Source organism: Ananas comosus, linkage group 9 (genome assembly GCF_001540865.1).
Source record: "Ananas comosus cultivar F153 linkage group 9, ASM154086v1, whole genome shotgun sequence".
Taxonomy (NCBI): Eukaryota; Viridiplantae; Streptophyta; class Magnoliopsida; order Poales; family Bromeliaceae; genus Ananas; species Ananas comosus.
The window spans coordinates 8,086,322-8,105,944 of NC_033629.1; the positions used below are offsets into that span (position 1 = coordinate 8,086,322).

The 19,623-nt window shown below is 36.8% G+C and overlaps 1 protein-coding gene and 1 long non-coding RNA gene across 5 annotated transcripts; both read right to left on the minus strand.

Annotated features, from left to right (window-relative positions):
• LOC109715456 (heat stress transcription factor A-1-like) lies at nucleotides 2,819-15,351 on the minus strand. 3 transcript variants are annotated; one of them, XM_020240459.1, is made up of 4 exons: nucleotides 14,765-14,851; nucleotides 5,517-5,606; nucleotides 3,432-4,689; nucleotides 2,819-3,149 (listed from the first exon to the last, which is right to left on the minus strand). In XM_020240459.1, the coding sequence occupies exons 2-4, from the start codon at nucleotides 5,559-5,561 to the stop codon at nucleotides 3,130-3,132; spliced, it is 1,323 nt and encodes a 440-aa protein (XP_020096048.1). In that variant the 5' UTR covers nucleotides 5,562-5,606; nucleotides 14,765-14,851; the 3' UTR covers nucleotides 2,819-3,129. The 3 variants fall into 3 exon arrangements, with proteins under 3 accessions (XP_020096048.1, XP_020096047.1, XP_020096046.1); XM_020240458.1 differs by lacking the exon at nucleotides 5,517-5,606 and having other exon boundaries at nucleotides 2,819-3,102; nucleotides 14,765-15,351; XM_020240457.1 differs by lacking the exon at nucleotides 5,517-5,606 and having other exon boundaries at nucleotides 14,765-15,351.
• Nucleotides 17,620-18,763, minus strand: LOC109715693. Of its 2 annotated transcripts, none has more exons than XR_002217731.1 (3): nucleotides 18,542-18,763; nucleotides 18,174-18,332; nucleotides 17,620-17,846 (listed from the first exon to the last, which is right to left on the minus strand). It is a non-coding gene; the product is annotated as an uncharacterized LOC109715693 (long non-coding RNA). The 2 variants fall into 2 exon arrangements; XR_002217732.1 differs by having other exon boundaries at nucleotides 17,620-18,010.

The following is a 19,623-nucleotide window of genomic DNA, read 5'->3' on the forward strand; positions in this document are numbered from 1 at the left end:
ATTAGGCATTTTTGTTTATGGAAGACAAATTAGTTCTATCATATTCATGGGGCTGTGAATTTTTGTTGGGCCGAGCTAGATTTATTTCTCAATTAGTTCTGTCATATTCATGGGGCTGTGAATTTTTATTGAGCTGAGCTGGATTTATTTCTGAATGATATCCCCTTATCGAGACAATTGACTAAATTCCGTAAAATCATTTCACATAAGTTCATTGATATTTTATAAAGCGAATCGGCTTCAATTCTTAAATAATATACATCACTTCTGATTCTATATAAATAATATAAAATATAAGATATTAATTAAAATGTATTATTAAAATATTTTGTATTCGTAGAATTGCGCAAGCTGTTCACTAGTATATAAGATTGTAGAGTTGTTATTGTTTAATGCATACTGTCCAAAATATTATGCAATATAAAATGTAATAAATCATGAAATTTGTTTGGACTATAACTCGTGTTAATCTAACTATGTACACATACACTATATGGCATTACTTAATAAATTTGGTTTGACCAATGAAGGCTTTCTAGTTTTATAGGATAAGGACCCGTCATCACTTTGAACAGGCTTTATTCTTCTTCCTTTGAAAAGGTTTTGATCAAATTACTGAAAGAGATTATCCATATCCTGTAATATTTACTGAATTAAAAAAAATCAAATAACATAGTACGAACCAAACACTCCCTTACAAGCAAATGATGATGCACACAATTTGAAAATAGAAGAGACATTACCATTAAACAAATTAAACCAAAAAAATTGAAGGGTCAAGAAAATCAAAAGTTTTAAAAGTTAAAGAATCAAACCCCCACACAAAAAAATACATAGTGCAGGTAACCTGCTTGTTAGGTTACTTAAAAGAGGCAAGTACGAACTGCAATAACAGGGACGGACAAATCCAAACACATCAAGAAACATCAGACTTAATTGACTAAAATTCTGGCTGTTGTTTTTTGTAGTATAAAAGAAGGACAATTTGCATTAAAAATTTATTAGTTTTATAAATTTTACAAAAGTAGTTCATTATTTTGAATTTTACAGATTCGATCTGGATATTCAGAAAACTAATCAAAATACCCTTATTTCTTTATCTCTCTTCTTTTTTTTCTCTCGTCCTTACTTTTATTCTCTCCGAAGAGGGTGGCGGAGGCGGAGGCGGCCCACCTCGCCTCAGACCCGCGCGCCCTCGCCCTCCCGCCCTCCTCGCCTCCGACCCTACTGAGGCCGCATTGCGATTCTCTTTTTTTTTAATAGTTGAAGGAAGAGAAGGAGAATGAGAAGAAATAGTATAATTATCTTCCAAATGGTGCAACTTTCGTTTTAATAGTATAACTTTTATCTTAAAGAGTACAGTTTATATATCAAAGAATGTAACTTACGTCTATAACAATGCAACGTTCTTTTAAAATAGTGTAACTTTATCTTAACAGTATAATTTCATCTTTATCTTCTTTCTTCTCTAGTTCTTCTTTCTTATTCTCTAGTTTTGGCCTTTAATTTTTTTTTTTATTTTAGTAAACAAAAATATTTGATCAGAGATATTACAGTGAAGGTGAAAATGGAGGGCGGAGAAAAGTTGGGTGTAGAAGAAGCATAAGGAGAAATGGAGATGAAAATGGAGGGCGGAGAGAAGTTGGGCATAGAAGAAGCATGAGGAAGCGGAGGGAAAGGAGGAGGAGGAGGAGGAGGAGGAGGAGGAGGAAAAACAGTGTACATCTCCCAAAGAGTACAATTTTTATTTAGTGTAACTTTCATCTTAAAAGATGCAATTTACAGTTCAAAGAGTACAACTTACATCTATAACAGCGCAAAGTTCTTCTAAAGCAGTGCAACTTTATTTTCTTCTTCCTTCTTCTCTTGTTATTCTTCTTTATTCTCTAATTTTTGACTTTTAGTTAATTTTTTTTTATTTTAAGTAAACAAAAGTGCTTGATCAGAAATACTTCGCCTCTAGTCCAGCGTCATTGCGCACTCCTCCATCTCCACCTCGCTCGTCACCGACCCTAAGTAGGGGCGGTGGGCCGCGTGCCCCTTCCCTCACCGGTGAGCTTCTCGGCGCTGAGAAGCACTTCCTCTTCGTCATCAGTAGAAGTGGTGAGTACAGCAGGTTCCCAGAAGTGGATTTGATGGGTGAAAAATCTGCTGCAATGGAAATGGAGAGCGAAGGCAGAGGAAGAGAACCCGGTGTCATCCTCGTCATTGTCGCGGAGGCGGTGGAGGGTTGGAGAGAAAAAACAAGAGGTCATGGCACGACCTCGACAGGGTCAATGGCGAGGAGGTCGAGGGCTACGCAGGCGCAGGCGCAGGCGCAGGCGCGAGTGTGGGCGCACGGGGCAGAAGCAAGGTGGACTGCTCCTGCCTCCGCCGCCCTCTTCAGAGAGAATAAAAAGAAATGAACAGGAGAAAAAAATAAAAAATAAAAAATAAAAGAGATAAAAAAAAATAAGAATATTTTGACCAGTTTTTTGAAAATCTGGATCAACTCCGCAAAATTTAAAATGGTGGCCTACTTTTGTAAAATCTCAAAACGAATAAATTTTTAATGCAAATTGGCCATAAAAGAACTATTCTAAAAGATAAACCAAAATAGACACAAATTGATCCCCAGTTCAAAGACAGGTTGGTAGCCACAGGTATTCCAAGTGCCGCGGCATAGCAGGCATAAGATTCTTCATTCTCAAACTAGAAAGAAAGTATGTTTCCAAACAGACAATCCAAAGGCATCGAAGGAATGATTGAGGTACAAATTTGCCAAAAAAGACCTTGCTGCTAACGTACTACTAAATTGCACGAAACTGACAAGATGACAGACCGGGAGAAGAACATAATGCAACTGTTGCACCACAAAATAACGTTAACGAACAAAGTTGCAATTTACCTAATTGTAACATAGGTTTAACAGCAAATTTGGTCCCTGAAGTTCAATCAATTTCAATTTTGTTTTCCTTTGATTTGTTACAATCCAGTCCGTGAAGTTTGTCCCGCATAAGCATAAAATCGAGTCCTTTTACTCAAGTTCCATGTCAGCACAATGACAAGACTCTCCATTGTTGAACTCAGCACCAAGAACAAGACTGGATTCTGGGGGTCAAACTGTAGGGACGAAATTGAAACCGACATTTAGGGTTGAAACTGGAACTCTGATAAATGAAATTAAGTCAAAATTCATGGACAAAATTGTTTCGATTGAAACCACAAAATTGTTTCAATTGAAACCATGAGAATAAATTGAACCCGGACCAAACTTGACGGACAAATTCTGTTAATTAACCCTTCAATATATCACTTTGTTTCAATTAAAGGCTGATTAAGCTCCAAAAAGGAAGACAACAATGAAATCCTCTTATATGTACAACTGTCACATAGGCTCGCATTGAAGAAACTGAAACATTTTCTAACAGTAGAGGTTTTACAGTATCAACCTTTGCGGTCCGAGGAAAGAAGCCCCATCTGTTCAGTGAGATTCTCCATGTTCCGCGCACTGTCCCACCCATTATTACTATTCTGAGGTCTCTGCTGCATCACCACCTTTCCTTCCTGCCTGCTCAACTCAACCTCCTCCACCGCCTCACTCGAAATTGGACTACTCGCAAGAAACTGCTCCCAGAAAGTGTCAATAATTCCCGGAAGCTTCTGCTCATCATCGCCGTACAAAATATCATCTGTCTCAATTGGTACAGCATTATCGGCCTCAACTTCTGCAATAGGGTTTATGCACGCACCGACGAAGCTCTCCCCTGGAATATTTACAACACTGTCCTCCGAAACTATATCCTGTAATTCAGGAAATTCTGGAATACTCATATCAGTAGGGCTAGGAGAAGGGATGGTTTCGGGAACTGATGATAGAACATCCATATCTCTGAGCTCTTCTGATGAATTCTTATTATCAGATAAACCAATGGGAGATTGAATTTCTGAAGCAGCCGAAGACAAGCAGATTGCAGAAAATCCAGTGCTTGCTGTTACGTATGGTACACTCAATCCAGAAGGGACCTCTGCAAGGGTTACTCCGGAATTTGTATTCGAAGAAGTGCTATCAAAAGTAGTTGCCTCAGACGGAGGCATGAAATTCTCCAGTGAGAAATTGTCAGAGTTGCTCAACTGTTCCAATCTAGGCGGAGAAGACCCGTCCAGCTTAAGTATCTGCCTCAGCATTGCCTTCGCCGCTTCATTGATCATTGGCTGGTATTTAACAATCTGGCCATCAGGAGAATTGCTTCCGGCATCCAAACCGGCTTCTTGCTTAGGCAACCTCCGTTTCTTGCTGGCAGCGGCAATCCGTTTATTACTATCGTTTTGTTGCATGAACTGGGCTAAGAAACCAGGGCTCTGCATGGCCTTGGCTAGGAAGGACATCATTTGTTGCTGCCGCTGTTCCATCCCTTGTAGTCGGTTTCCGAGGGTGTGTAACTGCTGATCAGTGGCTTGTTGTTGCTGTCTGAGTCTAACAAGCTCTTGCATGAGGATGTTTTTGTCCCTCTTGAGCCTTTCGATCTCTTCCTCGAGGCCGAATTTCCCCACCTCAACACAGGCAGCAGTCTGAGATTTGGGCTGAGGGGTTTCATTGTGTGGATGGGATGATTTTCGCCGATTGATGGTTTTCAGAAGATGCTTTTGGCCTCTTAAGAAGCTCTCGTTTGCAAATTCCCATCTATCGGGGTCGACTTTCCTAAATCCCTGAAGCAAAAGATCAGCAACGTAAATATATAAATAAGCATCGAAATAAACGAGTTAATACGAATCAAGAAAAGATTTCCAGATTGTATTTGAATAAAGGACAAAAAAGAAGGTAAAAAACGTAAAAAACTCACCCGAATGATGGACCATTTGAATCAGCAGGTCAACCTTTCAAAATTTTGATTTTACTACTGAACCTTTTAATTTATTTGATGGACCATTTGAGTCAGTCAACAGAACTTTGACTTCAAATTTAAGTTAATTACGTACATTAATAAATATATAGTTGCGAGAATTCTATGAAGTATACTAACTAAACCTGTCAAGATAAATGATATATTCAAATTTTGACGTCAAAATAGCGTTTACTGACTCAAATAAAAAAAAAAATGAAAGGCTGGGTACTAAAATCAAAATTTTGAAAGGTTGGGCAACCAACTCAAAATGGTCTATAGCTCAGGTAAGTTTTGTACGTTTTTAATTAAATCTGGTTGCTGTCCAGGTAGAAGTAGAAGGATGTATCATAGCATGTTGTTCAGGAGCATATTACTCAAAACTCAGATTTTAAACTCTTTCAAGTATTTTTTTACTTAAAAAAAGAGGGTTACGGTTGAAAATAACCAAAATAGCTTGAAAAATTCTAGTTGTGAAGTACTAATTTTTTATCATGTAACACTAATGATCATCAATTAGTTGCAATTTCAAATGTCTCCACCATTGCAGAAATATGAAAATCTCAGATATCAAGAATGCCCTATATGAGTTATTGAAGTCACCAGAACCAACAAAAAGAAGGAAAATTTCGGAGAACATCAGAACTTTCATACCAGAATCCAGACAAATGCACTTTGATAAGCTAGAGGATGTTCCATTCATATGGAAAATCAGCGATGAACACCTAATAATAGCTCAACTACCTGATAGTGTACTTACAAAGTTAGTCATAGATAAAAATGGAACAATGTCTTTTCAAAGAAAAGGCAATTCTCAAGAAACCAACAAAGAGAATCTAGAGTGGAGGTTTGTTGTTCTTCTATTTTTCCTCAAACTACAAGCACAAATTTCAAAGTTTGTGTTTCTTCTGCTTAAGGACCTTCAAGCAAGTTTGTTATGGCATTTAGAGGGGGTACAAAGTCACCCGGTTAACATTTCGCCTTTTTTATGTTGTTTGAGTCATCAGCCAAACATTAAATCGGTTAACATATAACCATCAATGTGGATCTAATTGTTAACCTAGAGAAAACTATGTTGATGCCAAAGAAGAGGGAATGTCAGGCGTCTACCATCATGATCTATCATTGATAGCTCCAGTGGCTATTGTATCTCTACAATCCACCTCAACCAGCATTTTGCTAGCAAGAATCAATTAGACAACATTCTTCACCAGTGACCCTCCTCTCCAATAACATCCCAACACTTCGATGACTTTCTCCTTAACTTATCCTATCCGACAACACTAACTGATCAACAGCCTTGTTTGTTTCTTCTTCTTCTCCCTTGATGAAACTACTCGATCAACAGCAATAACCTTGTTTCATGAAACTAGTCGATTAACAGCCTTATTTGTTTCTAATGAAACTGGCCAGTCAACTGCCTTGTTTGGTTGTTTGATGAAACTGGTAGGATTGTTTGCCTTGTTGGACGAAAATGGTAGATCAACAACCTTGTTTGTTTCTTATCTGATGAAACTGGTCAATCAACAGCCTTGTTTGATGAAATTGGTCGATCAACAGCCTTGTTTGCCTTGTTTGATGAAACCAATCGATCAACAGCCTTGTTTGTCTTATTCTTGTTTATTTTATTACAGTATTTAAAAGCCCAAGGCGCACGTAGGCACAAAGGGCTGTTAGAGCTTAGGAGCAAGGAGCAAGGAGCAAGGCACAGGCGCGTGCCTGAGAGAGGTAGGGCACACACTTTCATAGAATTTTAAAATAACCAACATATTCTTCATTATACTTTCCAATAATTATTAAGTAGCACTAAATACTCTTTAAATCATATTATCATAATAAATATTCTATAGCTAACCAAATAACCACGAAGCCAAGCAACATTATGATAATTTTTTAGAAAAACATAATTACACAGATAAAAGTAAAGAACAAATTACCTTTATCTCCAAATAAAGGTCAGCATAAAGATAACTAGTAATTCACAAACATATAGAAAACTTTGATGCGAAAAACATATAATTATAAGCACAAGATCAATAAAAAAGTAACATGCATAAAAGTTTAAAAGTTTCAAGCCAAAGATTATTAAAAGAGCATCATATGAAAGCTAAGTATTCAAGACTCCAAGCCAAAATACATCACACTAGAAATGTTAATTAGTCCTCATTTCTCAATCATCAATCATCAATCATCATTTCATCACTTGATGAAAAATACTCCTCCCTTCGTCAAATTTGTCATTTGATGATTGTTTAGGGTTTAGATTATGTTAGTTTAGGATTTCGGATTTATTTTTAGATGTTTTAACCCATTAGACAAAAAAAATATGGATCCAAGCCCATTAGAGCATATAGATCTAAATCCAAACCCATTATGACAAATATGAAGAAGGCACGCCTTGAGCGCACCTTGCACCTAGCTCTAGGTGTGCGGCTAGGCTGCCTAGGCGCACGCCTAGGCAACATCGCCCGCCTAGGGGCTGCTTAGGCACTGGCCAATGAGCCTAGCGCTAAGGCGCGCACTTAAGGTGCACTTTTTTAAGCACCATTTTATTAAAGTTATTTATTTATTTTAATATTTGATGCCTCCTTCTTCTTCTTTATTTTATTATATTTATTTATTTTTAACATTTGATGATTTTATTACATTTATTTTTAACATTTGATACCTTCGTGGGAACATATAACTTATAAGCAGCACATGAAGATACAAAACTATAATTATTTCATATCAAACTACGCTGTCCATAACCAAACGGGGTTGAGAGAGCTTCGCAAAGGAATAACTGATTTTATTTATTTATTTATTTATTTTTACCATTTGATGCCTCTATAAATTGCACGTAACTTATAAGCAGCTTGTGAAAATACCAAACCAACAATTATTTCACATGAAACTATGCATATCCATAACCAAACAGGGTTGAGTACTGCAAGAGAATAATTACCCTAGATAATATTATCTGATGTCCCTTTAGCCTGAACTAATAACTTATACTCCAAATAATAAAAAATAAAGAATTAAAAAGAATTACCAAACAAGCTCTTAAGTAACTTCAGCTATCTTACAACTGCTATTCAATAAAACAATACGACCATCACACTGATGCTAATTGAATAGGACGATAGAATTATTTCCTTCCTAAAAACAAGTTTGTAATTTTCCCCAAAGACATTTAGAGCATTTGAATTAAATATTCTAGGATTTCTTTGTGTTTTCAACACACACTAAGTACATATTTTTACCAAAAGATTTGAAGATGGAGCAGGAACTTGAACTTATACTGCATCCACATTCCACTGTGAGAATAATAGATGCCCCAACTATTAAACTATTATCTATACAGGACAGTGTACTTCTATTAGTGCAAAAGCCCAGACCAACCTGAACTTCAAATATGATGTAACACTACCTAATCAACAAAATGACATAAAACTACATATATAGCAGGAAGAATGGGTTTTCTTCTTGCCGCACTACCAGGAGTTTACGAGGACTATAATGACACATTTACACAATGTTCGAGGAATGGAATATTTTAATCAAAAGGTTGGGGACTAAAGTGAAACTTAGGATTAGGTTCAGAGACTAACAATTTAATTACTGCCAAGTTAAATTGAGTTATTTCATGCTTCAAGGCAGGATTAAATGTGTCTGCAAGGAATGCCAAGCGATGCACACAACACAACATAGGTGTACAGTGTACCTTCAAAACACTAAAGAAAAAGAGGTGATACAATGGCAACGTAGAGAGATGAAAGAGGTAAGCAAGTTATGCATATACAGTTTGATTATTGAGATCCTGGGGGCCAAGACGAATAAAATGATTCACCTATTAGTAAATCTTAGCAAATCACGATGAAATAAAGAACCAGATTAGTAAGGAATATGTGAACTTAAAAACATGGAGGATGCAAAAGACTTCATTAAGCAAGAACATGGGACGAAGAGAATGTACCTGAACTATGTTAGATATTTGAAGGATGATTATATCCAGATTTGATCAGAGATGAGAAGACTAATAATAGTTAGAGATATGTTAAGTATATCAAGGCAAATTACATCAAAATTTGATCAAAGGAGAATAAGAAAAATTAGATTTCAGTTATGCATGGAGCTTTAAGAACTCCATATTATGTCAGAAGAAAACATGAAAGGTTTGTTAAGCATATCAGAAGCTTAAAGCAAGTAGCCTATCACTAAGATAAAATAAGAAACAGCAAACTGTGCGTACTCCATGTAAGATATGCCAATGCCTACAGTAATTAGACAAATAGAAACAAACTTGTAACATACCGAAGCCTTGGTAATTAAATTCGAACCTTAGTCAAATTGACCAAAATGCAAGGTTGTTACACTTCGGAGAGGCCGAAGGCATCAAACAATGCAAAAATGCATTACTGGGGATCTAGAGCTTTTGGAAATCAAAATCTGCAAACTACAGGTTTTGTGCTCTCGGGGACCGATTCCTGGTGGGAGAGACCGGTCCCCAAACGCGTAGGCAGCAAGAGGAGAGAAAAATCGGCTAAGTTCCCGGTGGACAGCTCTCGGGAACCGGTCCCTGCTGGAGAGACCGGTNGAGGGGGACCGGTTGCATCGCGCGCAGCCTGCGCAGTCCGCGGGAGAAGCTCTCGGGGACCGGTCCCAAGTCAGGGAGACCGGTCCCTGACTGCGAAAAATGCCTAGTCTAGGCAGTGCACTGGAAATAAAGTGGAGGGGCCTTGTTGTAATTGTTACAACACATTATACACCCAACCTCCTCTCCCTTTACAACCATTCACACCTCTCTCTCTCACTTTCTCTCTTTTCTCTCTCTAGAGAGCTAACTCTAGAGCTTGAAGAAGAAGAAGGAGCTTAAGGAGGGATTTTTGGTGGATTTGGTGGGTCTAGAAGCTCTCCAACAAGAAAGCCTTGGTAGAGCTTGGGACTAGAGATAAGTTTTTGCAAGATATCTTCTAGGGTTAGGATTTAAACCCTAAGTTTTGAAATTTTGAGCTTCTTAGAGGTTTTAGAAGCATGTTAGAGCCATGAACACCATGAAACCCTAGTTTTCTTCATGGTACTCTAATGGGGGATTTCTAGGGTTTGCATTCTAAGCCCTAGAGATGGTTGGGATGGTTCTAAATGAGCTTCTAGAGGTTAGATAAGCTCTCTTTTGCTTGTTCTAGAGATCAAAACCTAGGGTTTAGCAATGGGTTTGGTTAGGGCACCAAATTTGGGGCTTTTGCCTCCGAATGTTTCTAAGGCAAATTGACCTTGTAGAAACCTAATTGGGGGTATTCCCGACGCGTGGGACAACTCCGCTTAACGTTACGAAAAGGTTTAGATGGAGTTATTGATAAGAAGCCTAATTCGGCTTTGTTTTGCCGCAGGCGAAAAAGTAAAGCTTTAAAAATATCAAGAAATTCACCGTAACAACCTCTCAACTTTCTAAGATGGGTGGTGCATTCCAAGGACTTCGGAAATCCCTTTATGTCTAAGTGTCATGTTTGAGCATATATGTATATATTGAACATATTGCATAGTAGGGTTAATTGTGAGCTTTTATGGCATGAATGTGGATTTAATTTCGTATGAAATACTTGTAAGAAAGTAAGAATTGCAAATCCTATTTATGCATGACAAGTAACAAGAACCCAGAAGGGTTAGTGAACAAAAGTGACACCATGACATAGATCTAACGAGTGGCATTGATGAGTCTAGAACACTTAGAAAACAAGTGTGGCATTTGGCATGAGAACAAGAACATAGCACTTAGAAAACAAGTGTGGCATGAGTCCAAGAATATAGTAGTATATATGACACAAGTGATGGTAAAGAATGCAAAGAAAAGAATGATTGAGATATTATGACATTTCAACCTTAGAGTTAAGGGTCATTTGAGCATGGTCTTCCTTAAAGTTAAGGAATGGATTGAACTTGGAATCCTCAATGTAGGATTGATCGTACTCACCTTTTAGTCCTTGCTCGAGGGTGGTAGCTCCCCCTCGGGCGATGTGCTCTGGAGTTGACATCACTGGGTTGTAGCAGGTATCTCCCCAGAGGACGGTCCTACCGGGTTGTAGCGGGTATCTCCCCGGTTATTAGAATTTTGGATTGGTGAGTTTGTTGAGGGCGAAACCTACGGGTTAGCCAAGAGATTGGGTAAAGAAATTGTCATCCTGCATTCATCATGAGCATTATATTGAGCATCGCATTTTATATTGTTCAGACATATTAGTTGCATTTGTTAGTTGGTTACTTTCTTTCCTCTATTCTATTATGCCTGATTAGACCTAATGGGATAGTCGGCGTGATTGGTTGCCGAACCCACTGGGAACTTTGTTGTAGTTCTCACACCCCCTATTTCCACAGAGCCGGGACCGAGCGAGCCGACAGACGACCGCGGTAAAGGCATCGCGCCCTAGGTAGAGACCGCCCGAGATGTTTTATTTCATAGTTGCATACCCTTTTGATATATCATCTTTTGTATTTCGATGATTATAGTTGTTAAATGAAAGGATATGAATGATGTAAAAAAATTTATTTAATATCAATGTTATATTTTGAAGATATGAGATGTAAAAAGAAATGATAAAAGAGCTGTAATAGAACTTGATAAGTAGTATACATGTATGTGATTTAAAATTAATCATATTACTTGTTGTTGTTAGTTTAGTACTTTCACATTAGCCATTGCTTGCCCTCGTGCAAGCCGTTGTATATGCTTCCGCTTATGCAATTTTTACTCTATTGATACTTGTTGTTGAGCCTTGGGCGGACAGGGGAGGCTCTGTCCGTTCGACGTCTGTTCGACGCGCTCGAACCGGCCAAAAGGATCGAGCTCGGGGCGTGACAAAACTAATTTGTGTAAGGAAGTTCATCAAAGTGTTTACTGTAGATGAAGTTAGGACCAAGGTTTAAAGTGTCGTAGCACAGGGGCGTGCCGCTGTCTGCCTGGCACGGTACGGCATCGGCACGCTTTCGTGCCGACACATGGTACGCTTGCGTGCCGATAAATACGCACGATCTCCTATTTGCACGGTTTGGCATGAACTTATTTCAGTTTTTTTGGCTCCAATAAACTCTTATAATGTTATTTTGAAAGATTTAATCTAATAATTATGAATATTTGCCATGTATAGCTTACTATACTCATCAATTAACATATTTGTAAGATTTTTTGTATATAAAATACAATTATACCTGATGCAGAATAGAAAGTTTTACAGGTTAGAATTTTTAAAATGCAAAGACATCTTTTTTTCTTTTTTTCTTTTGATCATATTACAATATTTCTTTTATAAAATACAAAAAAATAATTTTAAAAAGTATTTGAAAAAATTATTTTAAAAAGTATTTGAAAAAAATTATTTTTTAAATTTTTTTTCAAAAAAATTAGTAGATCTATCAAAAAAATTAAGCAATAAATTATATGACAAATAAATTAAATAAATTTAAGATCAATTGATTTAATTTAGTTTTTAATTTTATCAATATTTTCAATCTTCTAGCGCAAAAATAAAATTTTATGTTTTATGTAACTCAAAATTTGTTTATTGAGTTCAATTTTGTTCCCTTAATTCGTCAAAAATTTCGCGGGGCGACAAATTTTGATAAAATAATTTATGAAGAAAAAATAGATATCTATGGTGGAAGCGGAGGACTTGGACAAATATTTTGTCCGTATATTGATAAACAAAGAAAATTATATTATAATTTTTTTGACTTACCTAATAAGTAAATTTTCAATTTGCAATGTTTTTTGGGGGGCGTTGAGTGCTCAGAGTGCTTTGGATATCCCAAAGAACAAAACAAAAAGAAAAGAAAAAACAAAAGGAAAAAAAAACAAAAACAAAATAGCACAATGCCGGCACGGCCCTGTGCCATGGCACGCTACACTGTGCTGCTCTGTCTCGTGCTGCATGGTGCTGCGTGCTGTGGCACAGAGGGGGGTCCGAGACCCCCCCGTACCGTGCCACCTTTTGCCCCGTGTCGTACGACATAAGGCGGCACTTTAAACCTTGGTTAGGACTGAATCACTAACTTTCAAGAACTTCAATGATCTACAATAATTAAAAATAGTACCTAGTAGCCTATAATGCAACACTAGAAATGGTAATTAAGCATATTAATAATCTAGTTATTAGAAAGTAATGATTTGAAGCCTGGCAGAGCCACTGTAGAGAAGTTAAACAGTGTTATGGCTTGTTGACAACTACAAAGATGTTGCAAGGAACATGAGAGATATCCAGACTACATAACGAGTTACGGGGTAGAGAAGGCATATTAAAGAGTTATAAAACTAGAGAGAAACTTCGGAGAATGTTTCATTTCTATATAGCATTTGTTTAAGTGAAAACACAATAAGAACGATAAAAAAGTTAGGACATGGAGAAAAAACCTTAAATCGCGAGATTACAGGATATATAAAAGTAAAATTAAATACAAAGAGAGCATGTTCTAGTAAGACCTAAAAAGGTATGAAAATTCAAAAAAGAATGATAAGCAAGAATTTTCCAAAACATGCTTCAGCATCTTAAATCGGTTAGAAAGACAGGTAGATCGCTGAGAATATAGAATATCAGAATATGGTTATATGAAGGCGTGATCAGAACACTATGAGTTGGAAGCATCTCTCCAAAATTCAATGATAAATTCTATATGATGGTTGTATGACCTACAATGGTCTATGATACTAAATACAAAACATAAAATGCCATATCCATTGGATTGGGGTTCTTCCTATGCCTATGAAGACCATTAGACCTAGAAAAGTAGAAATAAGGAAACAAGCATTTGCAAAGATGGGAATGAGAATTTTCAAAGAGGATAAGAAAAAGACTAAATGACATAGAAGGGTGTGAATACGAAAGACTTACCAGCAAAAGATCAAGGAGAGCAGTTAAAACATGATAAATTAGATGATTAACAAAAATTTATTTGATAGACCCACTTGGTTTCCTAAAGCATTCATACAGTGAATCTCTCTTAGCGCTAGAATAAAGTAAGGTTGTGGGGAGTTGGTATTTCAGGCCTATAAAGCACCCCTCACACCGCCAAAATTCCAATCCTTCCGCCCCTAGCCCTCTATTAACCATGACATACTTCCTAGTTACTGATCTAACTTGTTCGAGAGGCCCATGAAGAAATCAAACATCACTTTCAATAGAACTTCAAGAAAGATAAATAAACTTCAAAGGAAACTTAACTGAAGACATAAATTTGCAGTCAGTTACACGCCAATGGTCTAAAGTTTTAATTATCATTTAAACTGCATAGTATAGCACCCTTTCCCCAATGACAAGATGGCTTGAAAATAAATAAGAAACCTCATCTACTCACAGTAAGATAATTCTGACTTCTGGCTTATACCGCAAATTAGAAATTTCAGTTCCCATTTCCTTAACAACCATCCACATCAACGTCTGTCCAACAATTCAAATAACAAGAAGCACAAAAGCAGGAGTTCAAAGGTCAAACAATAGTCACTCCAAATTGCTATCGGGTTCCATCCATGTATTGCGACCGGAATATGCATATGAGGTAGAGGTCATGAAAAGCGCGTTTTCAGTCTTTCTAGCTTCACATATCTGTTGCCCAGTTCATTTAGCTATAACTTCTTTTCCAATTGGCATACTTATACATGCAGTTAATATTACCGCCAAAAAAAAAAAAATAAAAGAAAAAAAAGACCACACCAACACAATCTAAGTAATCTAAGTAATAGCCCTTAATTCACCCTTCAGTCCATAATACAAACCAGCGCACAATCGATATTCAAATCATCAACCTTGTTCTAAATTGAAAACAACGGAACCAGATAAAAACCATCAAATAAGCTAAAAATATTCTGAAACAACCTAACACGGGTAAGAGAAACAGCGGGAAGGGATTCGGTAAGAGGGTGCGTGAGCGCGTACGTAGGTGTTGAGCTGTCGCACGAAGCTGGAGAAGTTATTGTGCTTGAAGTACTTGGGAAGGAGGTCCCGGGCGAACTCGGGGGTGTTCCACACCACGAAGCTGTTGTTCCCGTTCCCCCACGACACCACCGCGTCCGTCGCGGGATCGTCCACCATGTCGTACGTCTTGCTCAGGAACGGCGGCGGAGCGTTCCCGTTCAGGCTCGGGTTCGGCCCCGCCGCCGCCGCCGACGCCGCCGCTCCTCCTCCACCGCGGCCCATCCCGCCGCCCCGGTCGCGAGAGTAATAAGGGCTAGGGTTTTAGGGGGTTGAAGCCGATCTGGATATCTAAGAAGGGATCGGAGGGATTAGGGTTGAGGTCATGCGATTCGAGGGCTTTTTTCCCCCGTTTTCTCTCTAGGTGTTTTTGTCAATCAATTTTCTCTTTTAACTTCCGAATTGGACAGATCGGTCTCTTGTTGGAGAACGACGCCGAGAAGAAGGGTTTCATGGATTGCGAGAACGTTGCGCCCCTTCCGGCTAAATGACGCCGAAAGCGTCGGCGGGTAGACAGCAGGGAAAAGTACCCTCGGGGATGGAAAAATATCGAAAGCACCCTTATTCAGCCAGATAAAAGTTTTGCGGTGTTGGATGGCTCATTCGATATTTTCTTCAAGTCTAGGGGTTTCTTTGTGTCGGGAAAGTGGGCTTCAGCCCGGTGGACGTGAGATGGCCGAGGGAGTGAAATTACTTTGCTGACCATGAACCGCTATTCACGGCGTCGGATTTTTGGCGGTGAGGTTCGACACAATGAAAGGGGTATTGAAGTCATCTTACAAGGGCATCGCGAGGAATGTGCTCGTGGTACTCATCTGGCCTGTTTGGCCTAGCTTCTGAAAAAAATAATTTCTAAAAAAGTAATTTTTGTTTGGAGAAGTGATTTTGCTTAAAAGTTATAGAGCGTTTGGCGGAGTTTAGATAAAATTGATTTTTTCTGAAGTGATTTTAAAAAGCTGTTTGGCAAATTAAAAATTTTGAAAAGCTGTTTGAAAAGCTATTTAATTTTAAAAATATATTTAAATTTTAAACTTTAAAATTTAAAATTAAATTTAAAATTTAAAATTTAAAATAATTATGAAATTTAAAATATAAAATTTAAAATTTGAATATTTAAAATATAAAATTTAAAATATGAATATTTAAAATTAAAAATTAAAAATTTGAATATTTAAAATTTAAAAATTAAAATTTTAAATTTTAAATTATAAAATTTTAAATTTATAATTTGAAGATTAAAATTTATAAATTTAAGATTAAATTTATAATTAAAATTTAAAGAAATTTAAATTTACATAAAATTTTAAAATCTAAATTGTCAAATTTGAATTTAAAATTTGTTAAATTAAAATTTAAAATTAAAATTTAAAAATTTAAAATTAAAATTTAAAATTTGAATTTAAAATTTGAAATGCAAATTTAAAATTTGAAAATTTGAAATTCGCATATAAAAATCTGGAAATTTGAAATTTGAAATATTAAAAAATTTTAATGAATATGAATTTGAAATTTGAATATTTATAAATTTAAATAAACTTTGAAAATTTACAAAACAAAAATTTGAGATTGAAATTTTAAAATTAAAATTTAAAATTAAAATCTATATTTCAAAATTAAAATTTAAAAATTAAAATTTAAAATATCTTTAAAATAAATCTGAAAAATAAAATTTAAAAATTTAAAATTAAAATAAATTAAAATATTAAAAACTAAAATAAAACAAAATTTTGAAATTTCCTAAATTTGAAGTTTTAAAAAAAAATAAAATCAAAAATCAGAATCAGTTTTCAAGAAGCAGCTTTTTTCTGCTTCTGATTCTGAGGCCTTCAAAATCAGTTTTCTGATTCTAAAAAGCAGAATCAGATTTTAAAAGTGAGTTGCCAAACGCTCTATTGAGCCGAAAATCACTTTTCAGTCCAAAAGCGCTTTTTAAAAGCTAGGCCAAACACCCCCATCGTATGCTTCCCATTCCGGACGCGAACTGTTCGTTAGCAAAATAAGCCGGACGCGCCATAAGCAACGGTTTACCTAAAAAGAGTAATTTTAGAAAATGTATGCAGACCCTTTACCATTGCATTTTTCTTAATAAATAAACTCTTGAATCTTATTTTGTTTTGGCCAATTTGCACAAAAAATTCACAAGTTTTGACCTTTTGTAAAACTGAACCGCATTTTTAGATTTTGCAAATTCGGTCCGAATTTGCAGCGAACTGTCTAAAATACCCTTATACCTTTTTCTCTCTCCTTTTTTTTCTAGCGTTCTTTTCTTTTCTCTCTGAAGAAGGCGGCGGAGGCGGAAGCGGAAACAGCCTGCCTAGCCTCTGCCCCTCACGCCTTTACCCTCGCCCGCGCACCCCGCCCTTCTCGCCTCCGACCCCGCTAAAGCCGACCCTCCTCCACCACCTCCGTAGCCCTCCACAACGATAACGAGGACAGTACCGCGTCCTCTTCCTCCTCCTTCGCTCTCCACCTCTACTGCAGCAGATTTTTTACCCGCCAAACAAACCCACCATCCCCACCGCCGCCGCAGGCGATGAAGAGGAAATGCATCTCGGGGCCAAGAAGCAAGCCGGCGAGGGAGGGGAAAAAAAAATAGATACATTCCGACGAGAGCGGCAGCTACGATAGAGGGCCAAGGAGAGGTAGTGACAAAACAAAATTATAGAGAAAAAAAAAAGAATAATAAAAAATAATAAAAAATGCCTATAGAAAGTACCAAAAATCATCGAAGAATGAAAAAGAAGATGAAATTGCACTGTTAAAATAAAGTTATATTGTTTTAAAAAAAATGTACATTATTTTAAATAAAAATTGCACGGTTTGAGACAGAAATTACACTCTTTGGGATGAGAGTTACACTCTTTAGACAAAAGTTGCACTCTTTGGATAAAATTTACACTATTTTTTTTCTATTCTTCTTTTTCCTCCTACTTCCACCACTTCTTCACTTCCTCTATCGAAAAAATAACGAAAAAAACATAGAAAGAGTTGCATTTCTCTTTCTCTTCTTCTTCCTTCTCCACCTTCCACCACTTCTTCACTTCCTCTGTTGGAAAAAGAACGAAAAAATAGAGAAAGAGATAGATTAAATCAAATATTGAGATAAAAGTGCCAATAACTGTCGAATTGTAAATTACCTTTTGATAGAATAAATCCACCCAACACCATTACCTCTAGATGGACCTACTTCTTGCAAGAAGTCAATGACGCCTACACAATCAATATATATATATATATATATATATATATATATATATATATATATATATATATATAATATGTATATATAAGTAATATATATATATATATATATGCTCAACAAAGGGAATCAAACATAGGGAGAAATTCAACCATTCTGGAGAGCACCACCCACCTCGTCTCATTACCGATTGCTAGGATTTCCAAGCAATTCAATTTCCGATGCCGATTCGTCCCGACCCAAGCCTAGCGAACCAAATTCCGCAAATCTCTCAATCGGACGCCGTAACCTCAACGTAATCCAAAACGAAGTTGTCCTCCGCGTCGAATTATCCTTCAATTAAGGTTTTACAAGGTCAATTTAGTTTCAAATCCCTTAAGGACAAAAGCCCTAAATCCAAGCCCTAGATTTCATTAATCCTCAAGAATACTAAAATCTATGGTAAACCTTTACTCAATCTTATTTAGAATTATCTAGAAACCCCAAATACACTAATTGTATAGGATTTAATACAAACCCTAACTCAAATCCACAAACCTCACCTTGACCACATAGCTCTCCAAGCTAAATCCACCATTAGAGAGCTCCAAGCTTCCTCTCCGAGCTATTTCCAAGCTCAATCTCCAATTTCTCCTCCAATTAATTCTCTTTGGTGGAGTGATTACAAGAGAAGGAGAGAGATGTGAGCTATAGAGAAAGAGAGAAAGAGAGAAAAAGAGAAGACTTTGCTTTCTCTCTCTCTCGGGTTGGATCAGGACAAAAGGGAGAGAGGCAATTGTTACACACTAAGGCCCTCCAACCATTACAACTTATAATTTAGTTCAGTTCAGATCTGATACTTTTCGGTGGAGCCCTTCTGAATATTCGTTTGCCCTCAAATTTGACAGTTAGGCTCGGTTAAAATCAATCAAAAGAACGTAATCTTAACTTTTCAGTTTTGAACCATTTTTTGTCACCGAAAAATCTACCAACTAGAATCTCTAGTAGATAACAGTCAGATTTTATTTTCTACTTTTCGGGTGTCGGAATGACATGAAATTTTAAATCTAGCCTCAAAAAAATAATTCCGACATATTCTCAAATTTTTATAATTTTCTGACATTACAAATTTTCTGCTAAAAGATTAACCCCGTTCCTTGCAAAAAATTCTAAATTTTCTGTTTTCATTCCAATTTCAGCACAAATCATTTCTGACTTATATTTTACTTCTTTAAGTCCAATAAAAATAGTATCTTATATTATTTTTATTTACACTTACTTTTATATTAAAAATCCGGTACGTTACACCCAGTGAGTTCGGTCGCCGACTCCGCCGACTTTCCCATCAGATCTAATCAGGCATAAGTAGAGAAAGATAGACAGATAAACAACTCAAAACTAATAAATATGCTATGCCTGTAACAAGAAACTAGAACAATACATATAGGATGCTCATGATGCATGTCATGTCCATTACCATAACCCAATCATCTTGGCTAACCCATAGGTTAAGCCCAATTCACCAAACCAAATCCTTTATTATCGGGGAGAATTCCTCTACAACCCGATGGGACCGTCTGCCGGGGAGAATTTCGCTATCGCCCAGTTGATGACAACTTCGAAGCTCACCGCTTGAGGTGGAGCG